The following is a 22,174-nucleotide window of genomic DNA, read 5'->3' as shown; positions in this document are numbered from 1 at the left end:
CCATGTCCTGGCTATTGTAAACAGAGCTGCAATGAACATTGTGGTACATGACTCTTTTTGAATTATGGTTTTCTCAGGGTATATGCCCAGTAGTGGGATTGCTGGGTCATATGGTAGTTCTATTTTTAGTTTTTTAAGGAATCTCCATGCTGTTTTCCATAGTGGCTGTATCAATATACATTCCCACCAACAGTGCAAGAGGGTTCCCTTTTCTCCACACCCTCTCCAGCACTTATTGTTTGTAGGTTTTTTGATGATGGCCATTCTGACTGGTGTGAGGTGATACCTCATTGTAGTTTTGATTTGCATTTCTCTAATGATTAGAGATGTTGAGCATCCTTTCATGTGTTTGTTGGCAATCAGTATATCTTCTTTGGAGAAATGTCTGTTTAGGTATTCTGCCCAGTTTTGGATTAGGTTGTTATTTTTTGATAATTGAGCTGCATGAGCTGCTTGTATATTTTGGAGATTAATCCTTTGTCAGTTGCTTCGTTTGCAAATATTTTCTTCCATTCTGAGGGTTGTCTTTTTGTCTTGTTTATGGTTTCCTTTGCTGTGCAAAAGCTTTGAAGTTTCATTAGGTCCCATTTGTTTATTTTTGTTTTTATTTCCATTTCTCTAGGAGGTGGGTCAAAAAGGATCTTGCTGTGATTTATGTCATAGAGTGTTCTTCCTATATTTTTCTCTAAGAGTTTCATAGTGTCTGGCCTTATATTTAGGTCTTTAATCCATTTTGAGTTTATTTTTGTGTATGGTGTTAGGGAGTGTTCTAATTTCATTCTTTTACATGTAGCTGTCCAGTTTTCCCAGCACTACTTATTGAAGAGACTGTCTTTACTCCATTGTATATTCTTGCCTCCTTTATCAAAAATAAGGTGACCATATGTGCATGGGTTTATCTCTGGGATTTCTATCCTGTTCCATTGATCTATACTTCTGTTTTTGTGCCAGTACTACACTGTCTTGATTACTGTAGCTTTGTAGTATAGTCTGAAGTCACAGAGCCTGATTGCTCCAGCTCCGTTTTTCTTTCTCAAGATTTCTTCGGCTATTCGGGGTCTTTTGTGTTTCCAAACAAATTGTGAAATTTTTTGTTCTAGTTCTGTGAAAAATGCCATTGGTAGTTTGATAGGGATTGCATTGAATCTGTAGATAGCTTTGGGTGGTATTGTTATTTTCACAGTGTTGATTCTTCCAGTCCAAGAACATGATATATCTCTCCATCTGTATCATCTTTAATTTCTTTCTTCGGTGTCTTATAGTTTTCTGCATACAGATCTTTTGTCTCCTTAGGTAGGTTTATTCCTAGGTATTTTAGTCTTTTTGTTGCAGTGTTATATGGGAGTGTTTCCTTAATTTCTGTTTCAGAGTTTTCATCATTAGGGTATAGGAATGCAAGATATTTCTGTGCATTAATTTTGTATCCTGCTACTTTACTAAATTCATTTATTAGAGCTGGCGTTTCTAACCATACTATGCTATATGGTTTTGTCCCTCCTAAAAAGGTACCAGTCAGTGAACAAGTCTTCTTAAAGTGATTCAGTAAGCTACATAAATCCATTTATCACATACCAAAGCATTTTAGAGATAAAGCAAAAGCCTAAATTTGGAATACAAGTAAATAAATTAGCTGTTTTTAAAAATATACAAAACGTAACCAAAACTTTAAAAACTGAGTTATAAGTTTAATGCCTATCACGTATGTAGAGGTTACATGTTAGACTTTTACTGATCAACGCATAATACTTTCCACTAGCTCATCAAACATTTTTATCCCCTTAAATTTTACCCTATTATTTTAAATCAACATGTTTCCATATTTTGGAATGGGTTTAACTGCACTTACCTGGTTACGTGCTTTCCAACGTTTGACATCTTCTTCTAATAACTTCTTCTCTGCTTGCAACATACCGCTTTTCTCACTCAGCTCAGCATTTGCTTCTTGTAAGGGTAAAATATCTAACTCCAGTTTCCTCACCTGAAAATAGTTCCAGTATTTTTTTTAATACCTGATGTGAGAGTTTATTTAAAATACTATTAAAAATAATGTGCCTCTTCTCTTCATTAGTAAGTTACAAACCTTGGCTTGCATCTGTTGTAGATCCTGTTCTAGCCTTTCCTTTTCTTCCCTCAGCATCTTATTGGTCTCCATAACTACATTCATTGTTTCGGTTTTCTTCATCAGTTCCTCATGCTGGGCCATCGTTTTTGCAGTTACCTAAAGATTTCAAACATGTATACAGCAACATATAACAATAGATTAAGACCTACCTTTTCCTACCAGTTCTAATCTTTCCTACAAAAGTAAAAAGGATTTAAATGTCAACTTTTAAACAAATTCTTAGAAGTCTTACATGTTTTTCTGTAATTATGCTAATTACAGAGTTTAAACAAATACTAGAAATTAAAAGATGAAAGTAAAAAGATAAATTCTGCTGACAAATAGTTTTTACATTAGGTAAGAACATCAATCCAGATCTTTCTGTATCTATTCTTTTTCTTGCTACACTGAATTAAAATAGTTCTAAAACAATGTTATTTTGATCCTCAGTTTTTTCCCCCTTTTTCAGAAACTCCTTTATATTTCACTCAGTTGTTTCATCACTTTGGTTCTGAGAAATTTTACTGAATATTTGTTAATTTGTGAAGACCTTTTCTTCTGTTCTCATTGAGTATAATTATCCATCTTTTGCACATGTTACTTTATTCCTTCACCATTTTAAAATCTATGGTTCATGACTGCCATGCTACACTGTTCATCTTTGGTAGACATGCTATTAGTTTTGATATAATGTATGTTACTTCTTGACTCTCCTCTGACTATATGTAAGAGTTTGTTGAGCTGGGCATTTTCTACTAGTATTATTTGCCTTTCTGCAGCCCAAAGGAACAGCAAAGAAAGCAGAAGAGACTGAGAATATACAATCTTTGTTAGAAACCCCAATTCTGCTCTTTTCCTCCAAGTGTTAACTCCATTGAATTACAGGGTCTGTTTATTATTTCCGTAATGAGAAATGTTTGAATTTGGGTTGTTTTCTCAATAGGATATAACTCTGGAATTTTAAATTTCTCTCTGAAAATGTAAATCCAATAAATCTAATTGTTCAATTATTCACTTTCCCCTGTTTCAATGGTTTATCTCTAGCAGGCATTCCAAATATCAGTTAAAAGAAGATAAATGATTCAAGGTCTTAATTTCCTTCCTTCCAGATGTAGAGCTGTTATGCAATAGTAAGCCTTTGGGTGGTAGTGTGGACTAGGAGTTAATAAGCTTATGTTGTGATCACATATTCACTAAGCATCTTTTATTCTCCTTTGGTCAATTGTTTTGACTACATTTTGCACCTCTGATGAGAAAGGAATATTCTGTAGCAGTTTCAACCTACCTTTTTTTCTAAAATGACTATCAATCTATAATGAAAACTACAGTAATAAATTAAGATAACTGAAATTTATTAAGCACTCACTGTGTACCAGACATGATTCTAAACGCTTCATGTGCACTAACTCAATCCTCACTATTATTATCACCCCAATATTACAGACAAGGAAGTTTAAGAGCAAGGAAGTTAAACAATATATCCAAGGCACACATCTCACGGTGTGAAGCTAGAATTTGAAACCAGTCAGTCTGGTTACCATTAGTCTCTCACCACTGTATTGTGCCAGTGTTTACTAATGTTTAATGAATTTACACGTTTAAAAAGAATGCTTATTTCAAACTAAATTTTATGTTATTAGAAACTGAAATGAGCTCATCTCTTGATTTAACAAGTGCTTTCTTAAAGCTTAGGATACATACCTGAACTTTCTCCCTTTCAGCATTTAGACTATCCTGCAGTTCCTGCAGCTCTCTTTCTAAAAGTTCAACCCTTTGTCGATAGCGCAGGCTCTCAACCTGAGCCACTTCAAACCTAGTTTCAGCAATTTCTTTTTCTCGTCGTATAAATCTACAAGAATATGTATTTTATTTGAATAGAAAAATGCCAACAACATAACATTTCAAAACTTGGATAATTTTTAAGATGACAAAAATCATTCACTTTAAAAACTATTTTTACAAAATGCTTTCATTAAAAAATAATGGGGGATATATTTTATTACAGACATTGGCTTCTATCTTTAAAATAATCCGAAAGGCAATTAATTTTCTAAAGAACCCACTCAAGTTCTTACTATTAGATTCAACTTGAACTAATTTATTTAAATTGGCATATGTCTAAATGTCAAAAGTGATCACTAATTGGGTGATAGTGGCTTTGTTGACTAATAAGAGACAAAATGAGCTTTATGCCTAAATATCCTGTAACTCCCACTTGTCTAATTTATACATTTATAGTGTCAACTTCATAATTGTTGTTAACCACAGAAGTAAAAAGCATTAAGAATATATTGGATTTACCTGAGAATTTCCAAAATTTGTTCTTGAGATTTTCCTTCTTCACTGAGAGATACATTCAATGGACCTTGTACACCTTCCTTCATAGAGGCGACGATTTTGTCACTTAATTTTTCAATCTGATCATGAAGTAATCTGTTTTGTTTTTCTAGATCTTCACAGCGAGACACACTCTTGGAAACTTCATCCTATAATCCAAGAGTCTATCATAATACCAGATTTTCCAATGTACATTAAAAAAACACTTTCAATTCTCTAAACATTCTGATGTACAATATGATTATGATGTACAATAATACCTTCAACATTCTCTCTCTTTCCTCCCAAGATGCTTTACATTCCAACAACTGTGATTCTGCTTTCTGGGTTGTTTCTTCCAAGTGCTGACGCACTGACACCATTTTGGAAACCTGTTCTTTGGCAGCTTGTAGAGCTTCAACATCAGCAGCATGTAGCATCAATTCTCTCTCATACTTATTCTGAGCTTCCACAGCTATTTTAGCCTGAAAGGAATTATTTCCCCATCGACATAGATGATTAAAAACCCATAAAGCTAATCTTTGAAAAGATGCACATTGTATTATTTAAAGTAATAAAAGTGAAGACAATCTCTAAATGTACCAAAATAGGAGAATGATTAAAAATCACACTGTAGTGGGAAGCAGCCACACAGCACAGGGAGATAAGCTCGGTGCTTTGTGACCACCTAGAGGGGTGGGATAGGGAGGGTGGGAGGGAGGGAGACGCAAGAGGGAAGAGATATGGGGACATATGTATATGTATAACTGATTCACTTTGTTATAAAGCAGAAACTAACACACCATTGTAAAGCAATTATATTCCAATAAAGATGTTAAAAAATTAAAAAAAAAATCACACTATCTATTTAATGAAATATTAAACATCTGTTCAAAATGAAACTTAAGAAGATGATATAGTAACTCGGAACAGCCTTTATGAAAAAAAGACTAAATATAACTGAGTTACATAAAATACATATATATACACAAAGTGAATGAAGGTAAATGAAAATAATCTATTTGAGTACTGAAAAATGGATACATTATTTGATTCTAATTTCCAATATTATGCTGTTTGGCAATAAGCCAAAGACAATTCATTTTTGTCTAATTTACCTTCAATTTGAAGCACTTTCCCCTGTATTCCATTTTTAAAGTAATCCTGATACATATACATGTATATAAGCAATATGTAAGCAATAAAGAATAGTAACCCAACAAATGGCTATTAATATACCACCAAACATAAAAATGAGAATGTTTCCAATATCCTTACATGTCTTTCCTTCCCATTCTACCATTTCAATAATTCCCATTTTCCTGAATTGTTTTACCATTTCTTGTTCATAAAAAGCAGTATCACATATATGTGTGTGTGCATGCTGTATGTATACTTAAATAATGTGGTTTTGTACTTTTAAAGCTTATAAACAGTGGTGTATAGAAATCTGTGTAAGCTCAGTAATACATTAAAAAGGTATTAAAATTATTTTGTTGAGAAAAGTATCTCTATCGTGTCTGTAGTACAGCTTTACAACCAGAATTAGTGAAGGACTACAATAATGAAAGAATGTTTGCAGGCCTTCCCTGGTGGCACAGTGGTTGAGAGTCCACCTGCCGATGCAGGGGACACGGGTTCGTGCCCCGGTCTGGGAAGATCCCACGTGACGCGGAGTGGCTGGGCCCGTGAGCCATGGCCACTGAGCCTGCGTGTCTGGAGCCTGTGCTCCGTAACGGGAGAGGCCACAACAGTGAGAGGCCCACGTACCGCAAAAAATTGCAAGTGAAAGCAAGTACACATGTAATCTCCTACTCCTATTTTTCTATATTCTTCCCATTTATCAACTTTGTTTTGTTAATGGATATTGCTCTACAGGTATCTCCTACTTTTTGAAAGTTTGCTTTATGCCACTTTGCTTTTATGAAAAACCTACATTAGCGTCTGTTTTTGCTAACCAAAAGAAATCCAAAGAGCATCTTTGCTTTTACAAAAAAAGGAGAAAAGTGAAAAGTGTTCAGCGTTTGTTTTGCAGGAGCCATTATAGAGGCTGTGCGCACCCCGAGTAGCAAGAGAGGCACCGCCAAGCTCCCTCCCTGAGAACTACACTCAGAATCTCAATATCAAGCTGTCAGAGCTTTGAATTGTGTCTGTGAGCATCTATGCTTTATCTCAATTTATTCTGTGCTTCCATTAGCAAGACGTGTCCTAAGCTAATTGTTTCTTCACTTCATGACATTGCAGTTTACACACGGCTTCATAGGAACTTTCTACTTTTGGACAGCAGGGGAAACCTGTGTTTACTTTTAGCCTTCATATATACTTTTCAACTGATGTTATTCCAAGTTCCACAAGAGTGGAAATAAACCTGCATTTTTGTAAGATTCACCAATCCCCAAAATGCATTAATATACTCCAAGAACTGTTCCCTAAGATCAAAGCTCACTTCTCGATAACTGGCTCTAAGAGTGACACTTACTTGTTCCTGACAGTCCCGTCTGGCTTGCTGCTCATTACTCAAAGCTGTGCCTGCTCTCTGAAGAGCTTCTTGTACTTCATTCTGAACACTATTGAGTGTTTTCTTTAACTCAGATAACTAAATCAGAAGAACAAGATTAAAACCAGAGTTAATTGCAAACTTACTTTAAAAATACTGAAGATAGATTTTTCAAAATACAAGTAGCCCAAAGACTTCTTACTAAATTTAAAATAGTCATAACCTGATATAATCTACTGGACAAATTTTGCAGGTCTATGTTGACCCCATATTACTATCTGCAAAAGTCAATTTTTAGGCAGAGGCTTCTAAAAAGCAGCACTGATACCTAGTACCATAAAGTAGTCTGAAATATCCAAAAGGAAACATGTACAGATGTACAGAGTAAAACATAAAACTAAAATTGTTGTGTATGTGTTCATTCAATATCTGTTGAGATGAACTGAATAGTAGCTGATGAGCTAATTAAAAGAATTTAAATTCTTACCATAGAAAAAGTGATTGATATGGTAAAAACTTAATTTACCTGTTGTTCCATGCTCTCTATGGCTCTTCTCTTGTCATCCTGAAGTTCCTGTTTTTCCTTCTCTACTTCCATTAACTTCTTTTCCAGCTGTGTCTGAAACTCAGCTGACTCTTTTAAGCGAACTTCAATATTCTTATGTACTTCTTCTGTCACCTTTGCCATCAACCAAACAATAAGATACAAAGAATATACATATTTAAAATTATACAGTTACTGTCCCCAAATCTAAACTAAATTTAAAAAATACTAAACTTAATGTTTGCCTCGTATTTTTTTTTTTAAAAAATCCATCAAATGCTGATTCAAGAGTTCAAAAACATCACTTAAAACTATGCATAATTTACCTCTCTACCTGTTTACTGGTCATTTTTCTTTTTTGAAGTGAAATTTCCAATTTTCATTTTCCCCTCATTCTTCATATCCACTTGCCAAATCTGTCCATTCTACCACTGAAAGGGGTTTTTCTCCCCACATATTTTGATTTTCATGATGCCAGCCACGAAAGGATCTTTTAAAACTGTGGCCTTAGTCTATTGCTATAGCCTCCAAAACAAACTTTGTACCCTCCAATCTATTACATTAATCTTTCTAGTTAAAGCAAATTCTGGTTATGACATGTTGGAAAAAAATCAATGCCTCAATAATCTTACAACGTATAATTTAGTATGACTTGAAAACCTTTCACATTTGGCTCCTGACTACGTTTATAATTATATTCCTCACTATTTCACTTCATAAATGCAACACACTAACTAGCCTTTTTATCTTGGCTGATGGTGCCTTCTACGTGGAATAGCTTCCTACCTTTAACTATCCAAATGATGCTTGCTTTCAAGGCTGGACACAAATGCCTTCTCTCCTGTGGAGTTATGCATACTCAAAAGACAAATAATCTCACCTACCTCCCACTCACATCAACATTTCATCTATACCTTTTCTACAGCAATACACTTTCCATGTTGCACAAATTTTGTGTGATCTTTTTGTTTGTTTTATTTGGCTTATTAGACTCAAGCACTCTTAAGAGGTAAGTGCAATGTCAGTCAAATCCATACTTTTACACAGTGCCTTACACATAGCAACAACCTAACTTAAAAAAAAAAGTTAATAAGTGCACGCAAACCGATTTCAAAATTGTATATACCTGTTTTTCCTTGTTGAGGGACTCTTCCAAACTAGTAACCATTGCACGATACTGTTCCACATTACTAGTGCTTGTTTTGAGTCTTTCCTTCAAGTCATTCACCTGCTCTTCTGCCTGCCTTAGCTGACTCAGAAGGTCATCCACATCTTCTTTGTTGCTAGGCTGACCTAAAAGATTTAACAGCTTTCTTAAAATGAACATGTTAAAAGATATTAGAGATGACTGTTATCAATCCTGACTGTGAAGTTAGGATTAAGGCTGAAATAAGTAGTTAACTACCTAAAAAGTATATTTCAACCCATACTGAATACCAAAATAAAACCAGGTTACTGTTAGTATGTTATTTCTTCAAAAGAACTTTGCTGTTACAAATATTTTTTTTAAAAAAAGATACTTAAAAAGAGAATACAAAATATTTCCACTAAACTGAGACAGTTACTTGAAGAAATTACCATTCTTAATTTATTTAAACGTTGTTTATTCCAAAACACTACACCTTAATCATTTAGTGCAATTTTCATTCTAAAATTCATGGAAAAGGAAGAAATTGCAGATTAGAAAGAATGTTTTCATACCATATGATAACAAGAAAGAAGTATTGGATAATTATATATATATACTATATATATCACATATATACTTATGTTTTAAATTTCTCTTCTATTAAGAAATAAAACCATGTAGAAAATCTGGACACAATGGCTTTGCATTTGAAATAATGTATTGACAAAGAGAAGCAAAACCTAATGAGACAAATCTTTTACCTGCGGCTATCAATGAGCAAAGATTAGAAATGTTGCTCTAAAAGAGACCAAGCCAATCAATTATTTCTGTAAGTGAGCCATATCATTACAAATTCAACAAGTAACCTCATCTCGAAAGGGAGAGTTAAAAATTCAAATATTAACCCTCCACAAGAGAAACATTCTTAAAGTATCAGTAAAATGGTTTCAATAATTGGAAAACTAAGAGCATATCTTGGTCAGCTGCCATATGTACAACTATTCCGAATCTTCCAAGTCTGCAAATTTATTAATTTAAGTGGAAAACTGAGCTTTACTATAGGAACAATAAAGGTTTTTTGTTTTTTAAATCTTTTGCTAGTATCCACAAAGAATAGGCTATTTATCTACAGGATATGTTATAAACCTGAAGAGGTACTTTTTATCAGCCTACTTAATTATTTACCTTTACCAGTTCTCTGTGAGGACTGAGAAGCAAGCTGGACTTCCACATTACTAAGGTGCTGTTTCAATGTAGCAATTTCCTTTTGAGCATTTTTTAACAGTTCTTTTGTGTTAAGATGAAGATTAGTCTCAGTATCCAGCTGTCTCTTTGTATCTAAAAGTTGAACCTATAAGAAAAAATACATTAACCCTACAAACATTTACCTTTAAGTTCTTAAGTAACTAGAGGTTCAAGTTATCTTTTTACAGAACTTTAACACTCTGGCTAAAACAGGGTAACAGAGATGAGATTTACCTCCCCATCTGAAACAACCAAAATCAAAAAAACAAACACCAACCAAAAAACCCCAGACAAAACACATTAGAACAACTGTGATACCTGAGTTAGGAAACAAAAGAGGTGAACCCTACAATTTCCCAACTTATTGATTTAAGAGTGTGCAGGCTAAGGCATAGGGAAAGGGAAATGAGGCCCACAGGATTCCTGAATTGAGAACATAGAACTGAGAGTAGAAGAAGGCTAGTTTGAATTCATAAGACAATCAGAGAGAAGAGAGCTGCACTGAGTACTGTGATTTGCACAGGATCCCTCTTGAATATTCAGCAAAATTGTGATCAGTGCATGCCTATGAAATTACCCTAGACAGGGTAAAGAATCACCCAAAGAGACTGAATGAAGACTCTCTGGTGCTCAGAGAGAGTTATTAGGAATAAATAATGCCTGTTTCCAGCAGCCTGACTGCAAAAGCTCTTAATTCACTGGGCACTGGGACTAGTAGTCAGGAAGATACTGGCTTGGTAGCAGTGAATAATTAGTTCTAAACTGAGCACTGCTTTGGGCCTGCCTAATAAATCGTAAAAAATATATTCAATAGAATCAAACTATTTTCAATGAACTTTACTGCATTCCAGAACAAAGTTCAAGATTTATAGAAATACAGAAATATCCAGCACCCAATAGGATAAAACCCAATCAAAAATTACTAAGCATACAAAAAGGCAAGAAAAACTTAAGAGTCTGTAAGAGATCTCTTCAAAACTATGCTTCAACATGAGATGACAGTTTATCTACACACCAGCTTAATTTATTTTTAAACATAAACATTCTACAGAAATTCAGAACACAGACTCACATCTAGATTTCTAGTAAGTGTATGCCTTTGTTCCACCTCATTTTCCAACTTCTTCTTTAGATGGGATATCTCATGTTCCAGTTTTTCTATCTGGCTACTAAGCCTTTGTTTGGTTTCTGTTTCAGATCGTTCCAATATTCCCTAAGGTAAAAAAAGATTTTTGTTATACTTAAGAAAAAAGTAAACCCCCCCCCCACCAAAAAGAAAACCCAAAGGTAATAGAAAATTATGGGAATACAACTCATTTCTACATGAAGAGGTTAATATCTAAAACATTTACCAAGAAGGTATTTGACATTATCCATACTAAAACATCTATTTAATAGGGAAAATAAAAACCATATTACCAATGGCCATTCAGATTTCTTCAAGTTTTAAAGACTATAAACCAAAGATTAAATCTTGTACGCAATTAAACTGTACAGGACTCTAAATACAGACCTGAGGATTAAAACTGCCAATTGCATGGCTTCAGTCAGTTTTCTTTAAATGTTTTATTTAGAATATTGACGTCTTAATAAACTTCAAATTCAATGATCATAATGCATGACAAAAATGTCATGAATTTTCTCATTAAGAAACCTGAGAAAATACAATGTCAAAATTGTTCAAATATAACTTAATTTTTCTACATGTCCTTTTTTATTTGGTTACCTGAATTGTTTGCAGATTAGTTAGCAGCAAGTTTTGCCCTCTTTGTTCAGCCAACAAAGATTCTCTTTGCTGAGAAAGACGAACTTCTGACAATTTAAGCATTTCCTTTTCCTTTTTCAAATTTTCTGCTCTTACCTTGAGGCAAATACAAGTTAAAGAAAAAATATTGAAAAGCAATGTGTCAAATGTAATAACACAGTTATAAAATTAAAATGATTCTTCATTACTACATATTTCTTAATGTTAGAAACTAACAGTAGAGACTACATCTCTTCACTATATAAGGAAATACAACTCTTAGTTTCGTGTATTGAAATATGAAGCAAATATTGGAAATACTAATAGATCAAAGGAAAAAATCTTGCAATTACTACAAATACTTACACTATCTTTGCTCTAACAAATCAGACTTTAAAACAAACAATAAAAAAATCTAAAATGCCAGAGTGTAAGAGGCAAAACTGAAAAATTGTGCTATAGTCATACCTGCATACTATTAAATTATGCAAGTTTAGAATCTAAGCTTGGTTTCTAAGGATCTGTTTGAAAGTGCTGACTGATCTATTTAAACTTTTTTCCCCCATAAAGACTCTGAGTTTCATGGGATATAGGAGGGTTCGCTGAAAATCAATATCCTCAAATATTCATATTTTCAGGATGAGTCAAAAACTATCAATCATAAAACTTACTCCACCAGTTTGAAAAAGTGCTGCTGTCTAGTCTCCACAAAGGAGTGGGTACAAGACAAAAATGAAAGAATATAGCCAACAGAATTAGAAAAGCTAGGTTTTAAGTCCCAACCAACCCATCTCTCATCATGGCCCCAAAACAGGCAAATTACTTAGCTTTTGCATCTGTTTCTCGATAGGCCTAATGGGGGACAACTGTACCTAGTTCATAAGTAATGATTAAAAAGTTGTAAGAGACTATTTTATAAAAAGTAAAGCATTGTATGAAAATTTATCTTCAAAGAATTTAGAATTTAGTTGAAAGTACTGTCAATTTCTGATTGACATTTATATTCATCATTCATTTCATCAATTATATTTTATTCATTGAAATTCAGAAATATAATTCAATGCTAATGAAATTTTTATACTGTCCTTTATTAGAAATAAGAATGGATAAAATATTCACCCACTGCCTTTGTTGTAACTAGAGCAACAGTGACTTACAAATTTATTTTGAAACGGAAAATCTGTAAGACAATCTTAGTCTAGACAAACAAACTTCTTTCCCTCTCCAGTTTTATTAGAAACAATCACCCAACTGATCTGATGGACAAGTGGATGCCTGGAAACTATTTGATAAGGACATGTAATTCACAAACCTCAAATATCTACATTACACCAACCAGTAAAAGCAAAGTAATAATTAAAAAACAAGTGTCAAATGCAACTTATAACGCAAGTGAGATGCCGGAAATTGGTCTCACTTCTGCAACAGCTAGCTTTTCATTAGCTCCTCTCAAATCTTGTGTCATTGTGTTGATGATCTGTTCCTGCTTTTGAGTTGCTGCAGTGAGTTTCTGATTTCTCTCGTGTAGGGATGTTATTTCTCGACGATATCCTTCAACATTATCTTGTAGCATTTCATAACTTATATGAAAAAAAAAAATTCCATAAGCAACTGAAGTACTATATCCTAGCTTAGTTCCTTGATTTTCACAAGAACTTAATTTTACATGATTAATAATATGAAAACAGTGGCTTGTGTAATAATGTAAAAATCTCCATTCTTTTTTCTAAATTCCACATTTAGCAGTCAAATTCAAATTCTAATTAAACACAGTATTTCATGCTGAATTAACTTTTTAATCTTACTCATTTATAAGTATTCTAATCATATTCAAATTAATGCCATATAATGTTAATACACGAGACACCCATCACTATACAGTATGTAATTTAAGATATTCACTCATGGTTAGTGATGGATTTTTGCCAGTCCTTTTTTTTTCTCTAAAATTCTTCATGTTATTTTCTTATGTGCTTGAAAGCTTAGAAAATGGCTGGCTAGAGCTATTAACATAGGAGAAAAAAAGGTGCTTTTATTGGGATATCAAACTGTTGGAATGTACAGAGACAACTTCTTGTCATATACTTACAAAAACAGTTTGACCATGTAGTATACAAAGAAATAAGTTTTTTCCTAACTTGATAAACTAACAAGTATTCAATGGCTCTGGTAATAACTATGGAATGAAATTTACCATTATTCCTTTGTTAAGTGACCAAGAAAGTGAATTTTCCCAAAATTAACTCGCTAGAGCCTGCTTCTCTTCTACCTAGACTAGAAAAGGCTGAATTTGCTCACAGTTCTCTTATCTTCCTTACTTAAAATAATTATGTCCTATGGAAACAGTATCTTCTTTAATCTCAGGAAGGAAAAATAGCAACATTCCTTACATGAACTTCAACTAAACTAAATAACTACCTGCACTCCTTAGCAATATCCAGGAAAATCATTAACCAAAAGTAAAAAATGAACCCCTGTACATCTCATCCTGGATCAGAATCCACCAAAAAAAGTAACACTATTGCAAATTAACACTTGAATTTGATTCAACTGAAAACTAAGTATACCGTTTAGACTTAATTTTTGAAAAGAAAATTTACCGTTTAGAAGCAAAATCTAGCTGGGTAGAAATTTTGGTATTTTGTGATCGCAAATCTGTGACTTGCTCCTGAAGTTTCTCAAGCTGCTCATTCTGCATTTTTTCATTATCTGCCTTTTCTTTTTTGTAGTTCTCAAAAATTTCCTGCAACTAAATATTGGAGAAATTATTAGAAGATGATAGTCCATGTTCTCAAAAAACCTGACCCAAGATAAAGCTGTAAAGGTGGGGTCTTTACCTGTTTAAGGGCAGCCTTGGCTTCTATAGCCTCTGCTGACTCAATTACAGGTACTGGAGTAGGAGTGGAAACAGTCTGTGATGTACTTGAACGTTTTTGAGTTGACACAAGAGAACTATCATCTAAGCTTGAAGCTTCAGAAACGTAAAAAGAATGATGTAACATTTCTTCACAAAATACGTCATTACCAAAAAACAAGCTGACTCATTTAAATGAAATCATAAGATTATAGAAATTATGAGACAAAGAACCTACTAAACAATTTATTAAAGTTATTTATGACTTCTAGTTAAATAAAGGTAATTTTTGCAGATTAAATGTCAAAACATAACCAGAATAAACACTGTAATTCATTGCCTCTCAGATGCATATTTTTCAACAATGATCAGCATTTTTCTTACCTAATACATTTTAGAATTGATGACGTGCTGATCACTCATATATGGTAGTCAAATTTGAAGTTAGCACTGTTAAAGTAGATACTAGTTATATTGCAAAATCCATTCCCTAATATACATTTCAGAAATATTTCCCCAAAATACTTGGAAACTTTTAAGATATGTATAAAAACGTACCTTGTAAAGGAATGGTAACTCCTGTTGTCTGTGACAACAAAATACGGTACATATCACGCTGACGAACTATGGAATCAACAAGCTGCATTTGATGTCGTCGTGATTCACGGAGTTGTTCCAGTTCAGCGAGGGCGCTCTCAAGTTTGAGCTGAAGCTCAGTTATTCTGCAGGAAAAGAAATCAGTCTATTTCACAGGACTGAGATTGAGAGGCAGTCATAATTTCTACTGCAAATTGACTAAGCATTTTATCGCCTATCATTAAGCACAGTATTTTCATCTCTCTTATCCTTTCTTTCTTCTGCTATTTTAAGAATCACTTTTAAAACCCCCACCATATAGGACACAGACACTCACCAACGTCATCTGAAAAATTTGTTTGCAAAAATTAAACCAATTCCACTGAGTCCAAACTCCAGTCTTCTTACTTTCATAGCCATTCTTCCTCCTCTAGTACCAAAACCATTTTTTCCCAAAAAATTCTTTACTGTAATTCCTTAAATATCTTCTCCATGAAGCCTGGCCTGTTCCCTAAAATCTAGGCTGGGTCTCATACCCTACACTCCCATGGATAGGCTCATCTATTACAGCACTAATCACACTGAACTAAAATTATCTATTTATTGATCTTATTATCTATTTTATCTATTATCAGTCTCATCCACAAACTGAGGTCCCTGAGAGTAGAATTTTTGTTTTTTTGGGTATTGTTGCTCAGCTGTTTTTTTTCTCCTAAATCACTATATTCCCAATATCCAGCACTGTTAGGGGCACACAAAAGGTTTCAATAAATGTTTGCTGAATAAACCAAAGTAGTCTATTGCTTACTTGGATGAAGTTGTTTCTTGTTCTTCTCTTTCTCTGGTTTCCCCAAGTTCCCGAAGGGCCACTAAGAGACGTTGATTTTGCTGTTGAAGCTCTTCAATGTTTCTGTAAGATACTAGGTGCTGTGATATTACTTCAGATGAACTACTTATATCAGCAGAGCTTACTTCCTCATCACGGATTACATGGTTACCCCTCGCTTCTTCAAGTTCCATTAGAAGCACTCTAATCTAAAAAAGGGTTTTAATATGTTATCAAATAGTATTGGCTTTGATTCTGGAAATGTTTAGAAGAAAAGTAAAAATTTTCAAATGACAATGTTACTTTATGAACACTGTCAACTTAGTATTAAATTATCTTGAAAAACAAAACATCAAGCTTATCATTTTAGATATTAAGGCCTAAATAAAGAAAACCTTAATGGAAAAATTTATTTTTCATTTCTATGGACGTACATAATGAAAACTACTATTTTTTTAAAAAACAGATTCCAGAAGCATGGTTCCATTTTTCTAAAACAAAGACCAAATAAAACACACAGAAATATATACCCATTTTGTGTGTGTGTGTGCGTGTATGCTTGCACTCGCATGCTTATATATGTATTATGTGGTGGGGCAGAAGGGGAGCATGGAAAATAGATGTTCATGTGTAATTTTTATCTATGTTTGTGTGTACGTGTGTATACCCACACACAAAAATTAGGGTAAAATATATGAACAAAACAGACCTACATTTCCAAACCTGTTCAGTTAAATAAAAAAGTGGTAGGGTAATGCATTTATAGATGCATATACAAAATGCATGATTTTATTTTAGTAAAAACAAAGAATGTTCACATATGTTTACATATGCTCTTGTGTATCTGTACATATAAGAAGACGTGAAAGAATACACCATTGGTGAAAGAATAACACCATTCTGTTAACTCTGGGACTTGGGCAGGGGGAAGAAAACTTTTATTTACCTTTGAATTACTTCATTTATTACAACCAGTACCTTCAATTTGAAAATTTATCAAACACATAAGGAAAAGAGAAGGGGGAGCAGCTACGGGAAAACAATGACTAGGCTGCAATTCTGCTAGAGTGGTTTTCTTAGTTGATGAGAATTTCGTATGTGCTAGTTCTACCTTACATACCTGCAAACAGATTCAAACACTACTAGGCAGTCAGTTCAGGGAAAAAATACAGGAAAAGAAACAAAAAATTCTAACCTGTTGTGAAAGATCTTTTATTTGTACTTCCATTCTTTGATTGTCTCTTTCAAGCACAGATGAATGTTTATTGGCTTTATCTGTGTCCTCCTGCAATCGCTGAATCTCCTTTAAAATGAAAAGTCAAATGAAAATTGTTTTTCCTTCTAAGATCTATATAAATAGCAGTTACACAAACAACAAAAATATTCAGTGCTCAAATACCACAGTAATCAACTTATAAATAAAAAAATTCTACATAATATACTAGCCTCTAAGAGAAATTTCTTAAAAATAGGAATACATGTATTTCTTAATATCTCAAATATTGCTCATTATAATGTTCATCACTGTACGATAATGATGAGGAATTCCCCCTAAGTTAACTGTGAACTACAATGTTACAGCCACACCAAATTCATAGTGTATTATCAAATGATATCAGAGAAATACTCTCAAAAGCTTCATTACTAAGACAAAAACAAAGGACTGCATTACAATGATGATCATTATTATACTATCTGGTAATAAATGTTAAAAGTAAAAAATGTTGGGTAAGATGCATAAAAGACTTGGTTTTATTAAAAATGCATCAGGAATTAATTCTAAAGAAGCAGCAGCCAATGTAACAAGGCTGTTAAAAAAAGGAAAGAAATTACAGCATATTGCAGTGCTCTGTAAAGTTTAGCATCACAATATCATTAGGGATTTAGGGGCACAGTTTTAAGGAGCTTGATGTAAGCAAAAAATATCTTTGAAATCTTATGTTTTATCTCAAATTTATACAAAATTTGCTTCTTAATGTACTGTTTTCACATAATAATGTTTTACACACTATTCGAGTGAAAGATGGCTCATATTTTTCCTGGTGTTTAAAGTACCTCTGAGCACAGTGCCCTCAGGGAACATGGATAAACCAATTTCAGTTGACAAAATGAAGCAGGCAAATATTCATGAAAGATGGTAACGACACAAATCTACTGAGTTCAAACTGGGATAAATTAAGATGCCAAGGAAGGAAGTAATTTGGTTATAAAACTCTAAGAATCTAACAAATAAGCACCACAGAATCTAGACTGGACATGATGTATGTTATGGACAGAAGATTCAGCTATGAAAAACATACAGAAATTATCTTTAAAGTCTTCGGCAGTTATGAAAAATGTCTGTGTTTATTACTGTGCCTGTATGTTAGTGATGAATTAACAAATAGGTTTCCCCCACAATGAACAGCTGCTATTATCTAATTTTTAAGCCCCTCTACTTTACTACCTCCTTCAGACAATAAGCTCCAAGCAAAATGCTCACTCTCAACAGTGAGAAAGTCAAGTAGATCCAAAGGACCTCTTTTTAAACCACATCAAAGGGGCAGAGGTGTGTCTAAAACCTAATATTCTGTCAAGGCAAGACTGCTAGACATCATTTGATTTAGGAGAAAGAGAACATTAGACACAATACACCCTGATTTAAACTGACATCTAAATTGTAATAACAACAGCAACAAAAGTTTAAGGTGAATTAAGGATACAATTTATTTATACAATATATTTATACTCTCAAAAAAAATTATCAGTTTAGATACAAGTTGATTTAACTGATTTTCCCCAATAAAACTTGCTTAATAAATCTTGAAGATTTCTCAGTAATAACAGTTGTATCCTAAAAACAACATTATCAGCATATAAATACTCTTTTTAAACCATTACCTATTAAAAAGGAATCTTAAGAGGTAAAGAATATTTACAAACTTCTTTAGTACTTCTAATATGCAAAGGAACAGTAACAAAATAATGTATATAAAGATTTGCCAAATTGTGAAACGATATTTAAAAAAAGGAATTCTTTTCAATGGTAAGTCAAACAATATTATCATTTCTAGACAGAATATCAGAATTGCCTGACAAAAAATGACTATTACTAAATTTAGAAAGGTTCTATTAACAGAGATTGTTATTTTAATCTGAAGAGTAGCCCAGGGAGATTTGGCTATTTATCATCCACTAGAAAACCCTACAGAAATCATCCCAAATGTCTTAAAAAATGCTAAAGGTTTTCAATGTTAGCTGAATAAAGATAAAACATTTTGCAATTACAGATGTTTAATAATGTAATGACAAGTTCTAAAATATATAATTACCCTATCACTGAAAAAGTGGTTAGCCTTTTAACTTAAATTCTTTAATTCTAAGAAAGAACTACCCTATCTAGTAAATGGTTTCTCATATGTATTTTTTCTACAGTTAAAATTTAGGAATGGAACCAACCTTCATAGCTTGTTCAAGCTTAACAGATAAACTTGCCACAGCTTTCTGGGCACGTTCATACTCCTCACGTTGGCGTTTCAAAATTGGTGCTTTGGCTTCAACTTCTTTCACTATTTCATCTAGATACTTATTAATTCTTTTGTTCTCTAGTTTCTCCAAAAGCAGCTGATCCTGAGTTTCCACATAAGCATTATACAGCTGAAAGAAGAAGAGGGGTCATTTCAAACCTAAGCATAACAGATATACACAGTTTGTCTAGCTTCTTCATAAACATTCATTAGCAATTACACAAGATGGAAATGTTTACTGTATGTTACACAGAACCAGGAACCAAGAAAGCCTTTCCTGGGGACTTCCCTGGTGGCACAGTGGTTAAGACTCCATGCTCCCAAAACAGGGGGCCCAGATTCGATCCCTGGTCCGGGGACCAAGAGTTTGCATGCCACAACTAAGGAGCCCATGAGGCACAACTAAAAACAAACAAACAAACAAAAAAAGTAAGAAAGCTTTCCCTAAAACGATCCGTTAATCACTAGGCAATTTTAAGAATAATTTTTCTGGGGCATAAGTGTCAGAGAGATGTGAACACTTTTGCTGAAGGAAAATAACAAGATTCAATACCATTTTTACCTCAGTTAGCTTCATGCCAGGTTTCACTATCTTAGCTACGGCTGCTGCAGTAGGAGACATGGCTGCAAGCTCTTCTTCAGACAAGATGGCCCCTGAGCCAACACACAGAAATCGAGTATATTTTTGTAAAATTTCAAAGTAAAGCCACTAATATTTCTTACAAGTAAAAGTGATACCTACTGTACATTACATATAAATTCCTATGAAGACTATATAAAATATGACAAGTAACACAATTCTAAAAACCATGCAGTAATTATAGTTAAAACTATTCTGGAAATTGACACACAATTATGTGTGATCAAATGGTACTTATACCTAACAATACAATAAAGATATAGATAAAGTAATGCGGAACTAAAAATAAATAAATTGTAATGCTATAACTTAATGAGTTTCCTACATCACAACATGACAAACACTATTAGTGAAGTTAAGTGAGGACTATGTAGGGAAGTTCTAGTATTTCAAACCTTTAATAAGCATCTATTAATCCATACCTTTACGTTTTGTGGCAGAAAGCAGGTCATTTGCATTCTCTAATTCCTTCTCTAATTTCCTTATTTTCTCAAGCATTTCTTTTTCCATTTGATCTTTAGATTCCTCTACTTCTAGAAGATGATCTTGTATTGCTTTATTGGCTAAAAACATTTTTAGAGACAGAATAATCAAGCACATAATTAAAATCTTTAAGTTACAGAATGTAACAGAATAGTCAGCAGACAATATTAAATTCTACAGAGGCTGTGGTTGACAGTTATTACCCACTGGAAGCTCTTGATGTACTTATAATTCCTGAGGTGTCCTGGCCTAGTCAATCTATTTCTCCTTTTGATGTCCCTTTTATAAGAGGGGAAAATAGGGGAACTCAAATTATAAAAAAAGTGGCTCTAAGTGTCTCTTTGGTTTTAATCTGATCTTAGATGTCTAGAACATAGGAAATGCCTGGAAAAGATCATACATAAATAACTTACATTAAAAAAAAGCAGGAATATATGAAATCAAAGACTTTAAAATACATTATAACTTAAAAAGTAAGGCTTATTTATGGATTAAGAGAGTACCCAAACTATAAACCTATATGTATTTATCAAAGGAAACGTTTCAAAAATGGAAGAAAAATTTCCTATTACAATCAGAATATATATATAAGGTTATCAAATGAAAGAAACAGAAAAATGTTAGCTACTTATATTTTCAAATATTTGCTGAAAATAGAATTTAAAATTTCTTGAACTAAGGATCTTTCTTCTATATCAAATTTTGTCCCTAATAAGGTATCTGACCTCCAAATCCAAAAATCTACAGAAGGGTAAAGAAAACAGTACCTTCTATCTAAAAACAAAATAATCTTCCCATAATTGGAAAGTCTTACCTTCTCCAGCTTCCTTCAAAAGTTTGTGTAATTCATCCACTGCTCGGGTCAGTTCATTGCTCTTTGCCTCTGAATCATCAGCAGCACTCTAAAATTTAATCTTAAAAAAGTTACCCAACATCCAATAATGCAACATTAGGACACTAAAGCATATGGTACGGTACCTACCTTGTAAAGATTAGAGAGTTTTATGTGAGCATTTAATTCATTGTGGAATTTCTCTTCCATACTGGCCTGCTGTTCCTTGGCCTGAGGGGGGAAAAAAAAGCCAACACCAAAAACCAAATTAGAACAGTCTGATTTGAACTGAATTTAGAATGCTTATCAAATGCCAAGATAAAAAATTCAGTTTTGAAAGTAAAGAGATGAAGACTAAAACACTAAAATTAAAATCAGTTGTCATTATAGAAATAAATTATCTTAAGGATAAAATGTTAATGATATTTTTATCTTAAAGTAGGATATTTAAATGTCATTAAAATTAACCATACTCGTTTTTAGACAGTACTTTGGATACAGTATGTAACTGATTCTAGCAATTTTAGCCTAGTTACATCATATGAAAGTGCCCTGGCCATTTTGTGGTGCCAGGAATGGTTCAAAATATGAAATCATTTTATAAATCAATAGCTTCCTAAGTGTTACAATATTTTTGTAAAAGAGACATTTTAAACTGGTCAACTACACCTCTTTCAGTTTGGTCAACAGATCCTCTACATGCTTTTGAAGATTCTCATTTGATGTTTTCAAGCCATTCATCTGTTCTTCCATTCTAGAAACCTAGAAACAAAGAAGTAGAGTTGGTTGCGGGAAAGGATGTTGTATTAACTGAAATTAATTTGGTATAAAGCTGCCAAGTACCAGGACTGAGTGAGCCAGAGCCCCCTAATCAGCTGCTA

At 33.3% G+C, this 22,174-nt stretch overlaps 1 protein-coding gene across 6 annotated transcripts in view; it reads right to left on the bottom strand.

The window, feature by feature from the left end:
• Positions 1-22,174, bottom strand: part of TPR (translocated promoter region, nuclear basket protein) — a 64,722-nt gene that overhangs the window by 27,829 nt on the left and 14,719 nt on the right. For all 6 annotated transcript variants that reach the window (XR_009537161.1, XR_009537165.1, XM_060131438.1 and 3 more), the window contains 23 exons: positions 21,963-22,055; positions 21,444-21,524; positions 21,276-21,363; positions 20,401-20,541; positions 19,901-19,992; positions 19,271-19,468; positions 17,028-17,135; positions 15,815-16,041; positions 14,989-15,152; positions 14,414-14,547; positions 14,177-14,325; positions 12,994-13,156; positions 11,559-11,693; positions 10,905-11,045; positions 9,773-9,938; positions 8,585-8,751; positions 7,441-7,593; positions 6,897-7,013; positions 4,699-4,902; positions 4,403-4,587; positions 3,803-3,950; positions 2,081-2,218; positions 1,847-1,978 (listed from right to left, as the gene is read on the bottom strand). Coding sequence is in view for 4 of the 6 variants with exons in the window: in XM_060131438.1 (XP_059987421.1) it covers positions 1,847-1,978; positions 2,081-2,218; positions 3,803-3,950; positions 4,403-4,587; positions 4,699-4,902; positions 6,897-7,013; positions 7,441-7,593; positions 8,585-8,751; positions 9,773-9,938; positions 10,905-11,045; positions 11,559-11,693; positions 12,994-13,156; positions 14,177-14,325; positions 14,414-14,547; positions 14,989-15,152; positions 15,815-16,041; positions 17,028-17,135; positions 19,271-19,468; positions 19,901-19,992; positions 20,401-20,541; positions 21,276-21,363; positions 21,444-21,524; positions 21,963-22,055 (3,324 nt within the window). In the remaining 2 variants the exon portion in view is untranslated. The remainder of the gene's footprint in view (positions 1-1,846; positions 1,979-2,080; positions 2,219-3,802; positions 3,951-4,402; positions 4,588-4,698; positions 4,903-6,896; positions 7,014-7,440; positions 7,594-8,584; positions 8,752-9,772; positions 9,939-10,904; positions 11,046-11,558; positions 11,694-12,993; positions 13,157-14,176; positions 14,326-14,413; positions 14,548-14,988; positions 15,153-15,814; positions 16,042-17,027; positions 17,136-19,270; positions 19,469-19,900; positions 19,993-20,400; positions 20,542-21,275; positions 21,364-21,443; positions 21,525-21,962; positions 22,056-22,174) is intronic.

This window comes from Lagenorhynchus albirostris, chromosome 2 (assembly GCF_949774975.1).
Source record: "Lagenorhynchus albirostris chromosome 2, mLagAlb1.1, whole genome shotgun sequence".
In the NCBI taxonomy this organism is placed as follows: domain Eukaryota; kingdom Metazoa; phylum Chordata; class Mammalia; order Artiodactyla; family Delphinidae; genus Lagenorhynchus; species Lagenorhynchus albirostris.
Note: the sequence above shows the minus strand (reverse complement) of the source record. Positions and strands in the feature narration are given on the sequence as shown.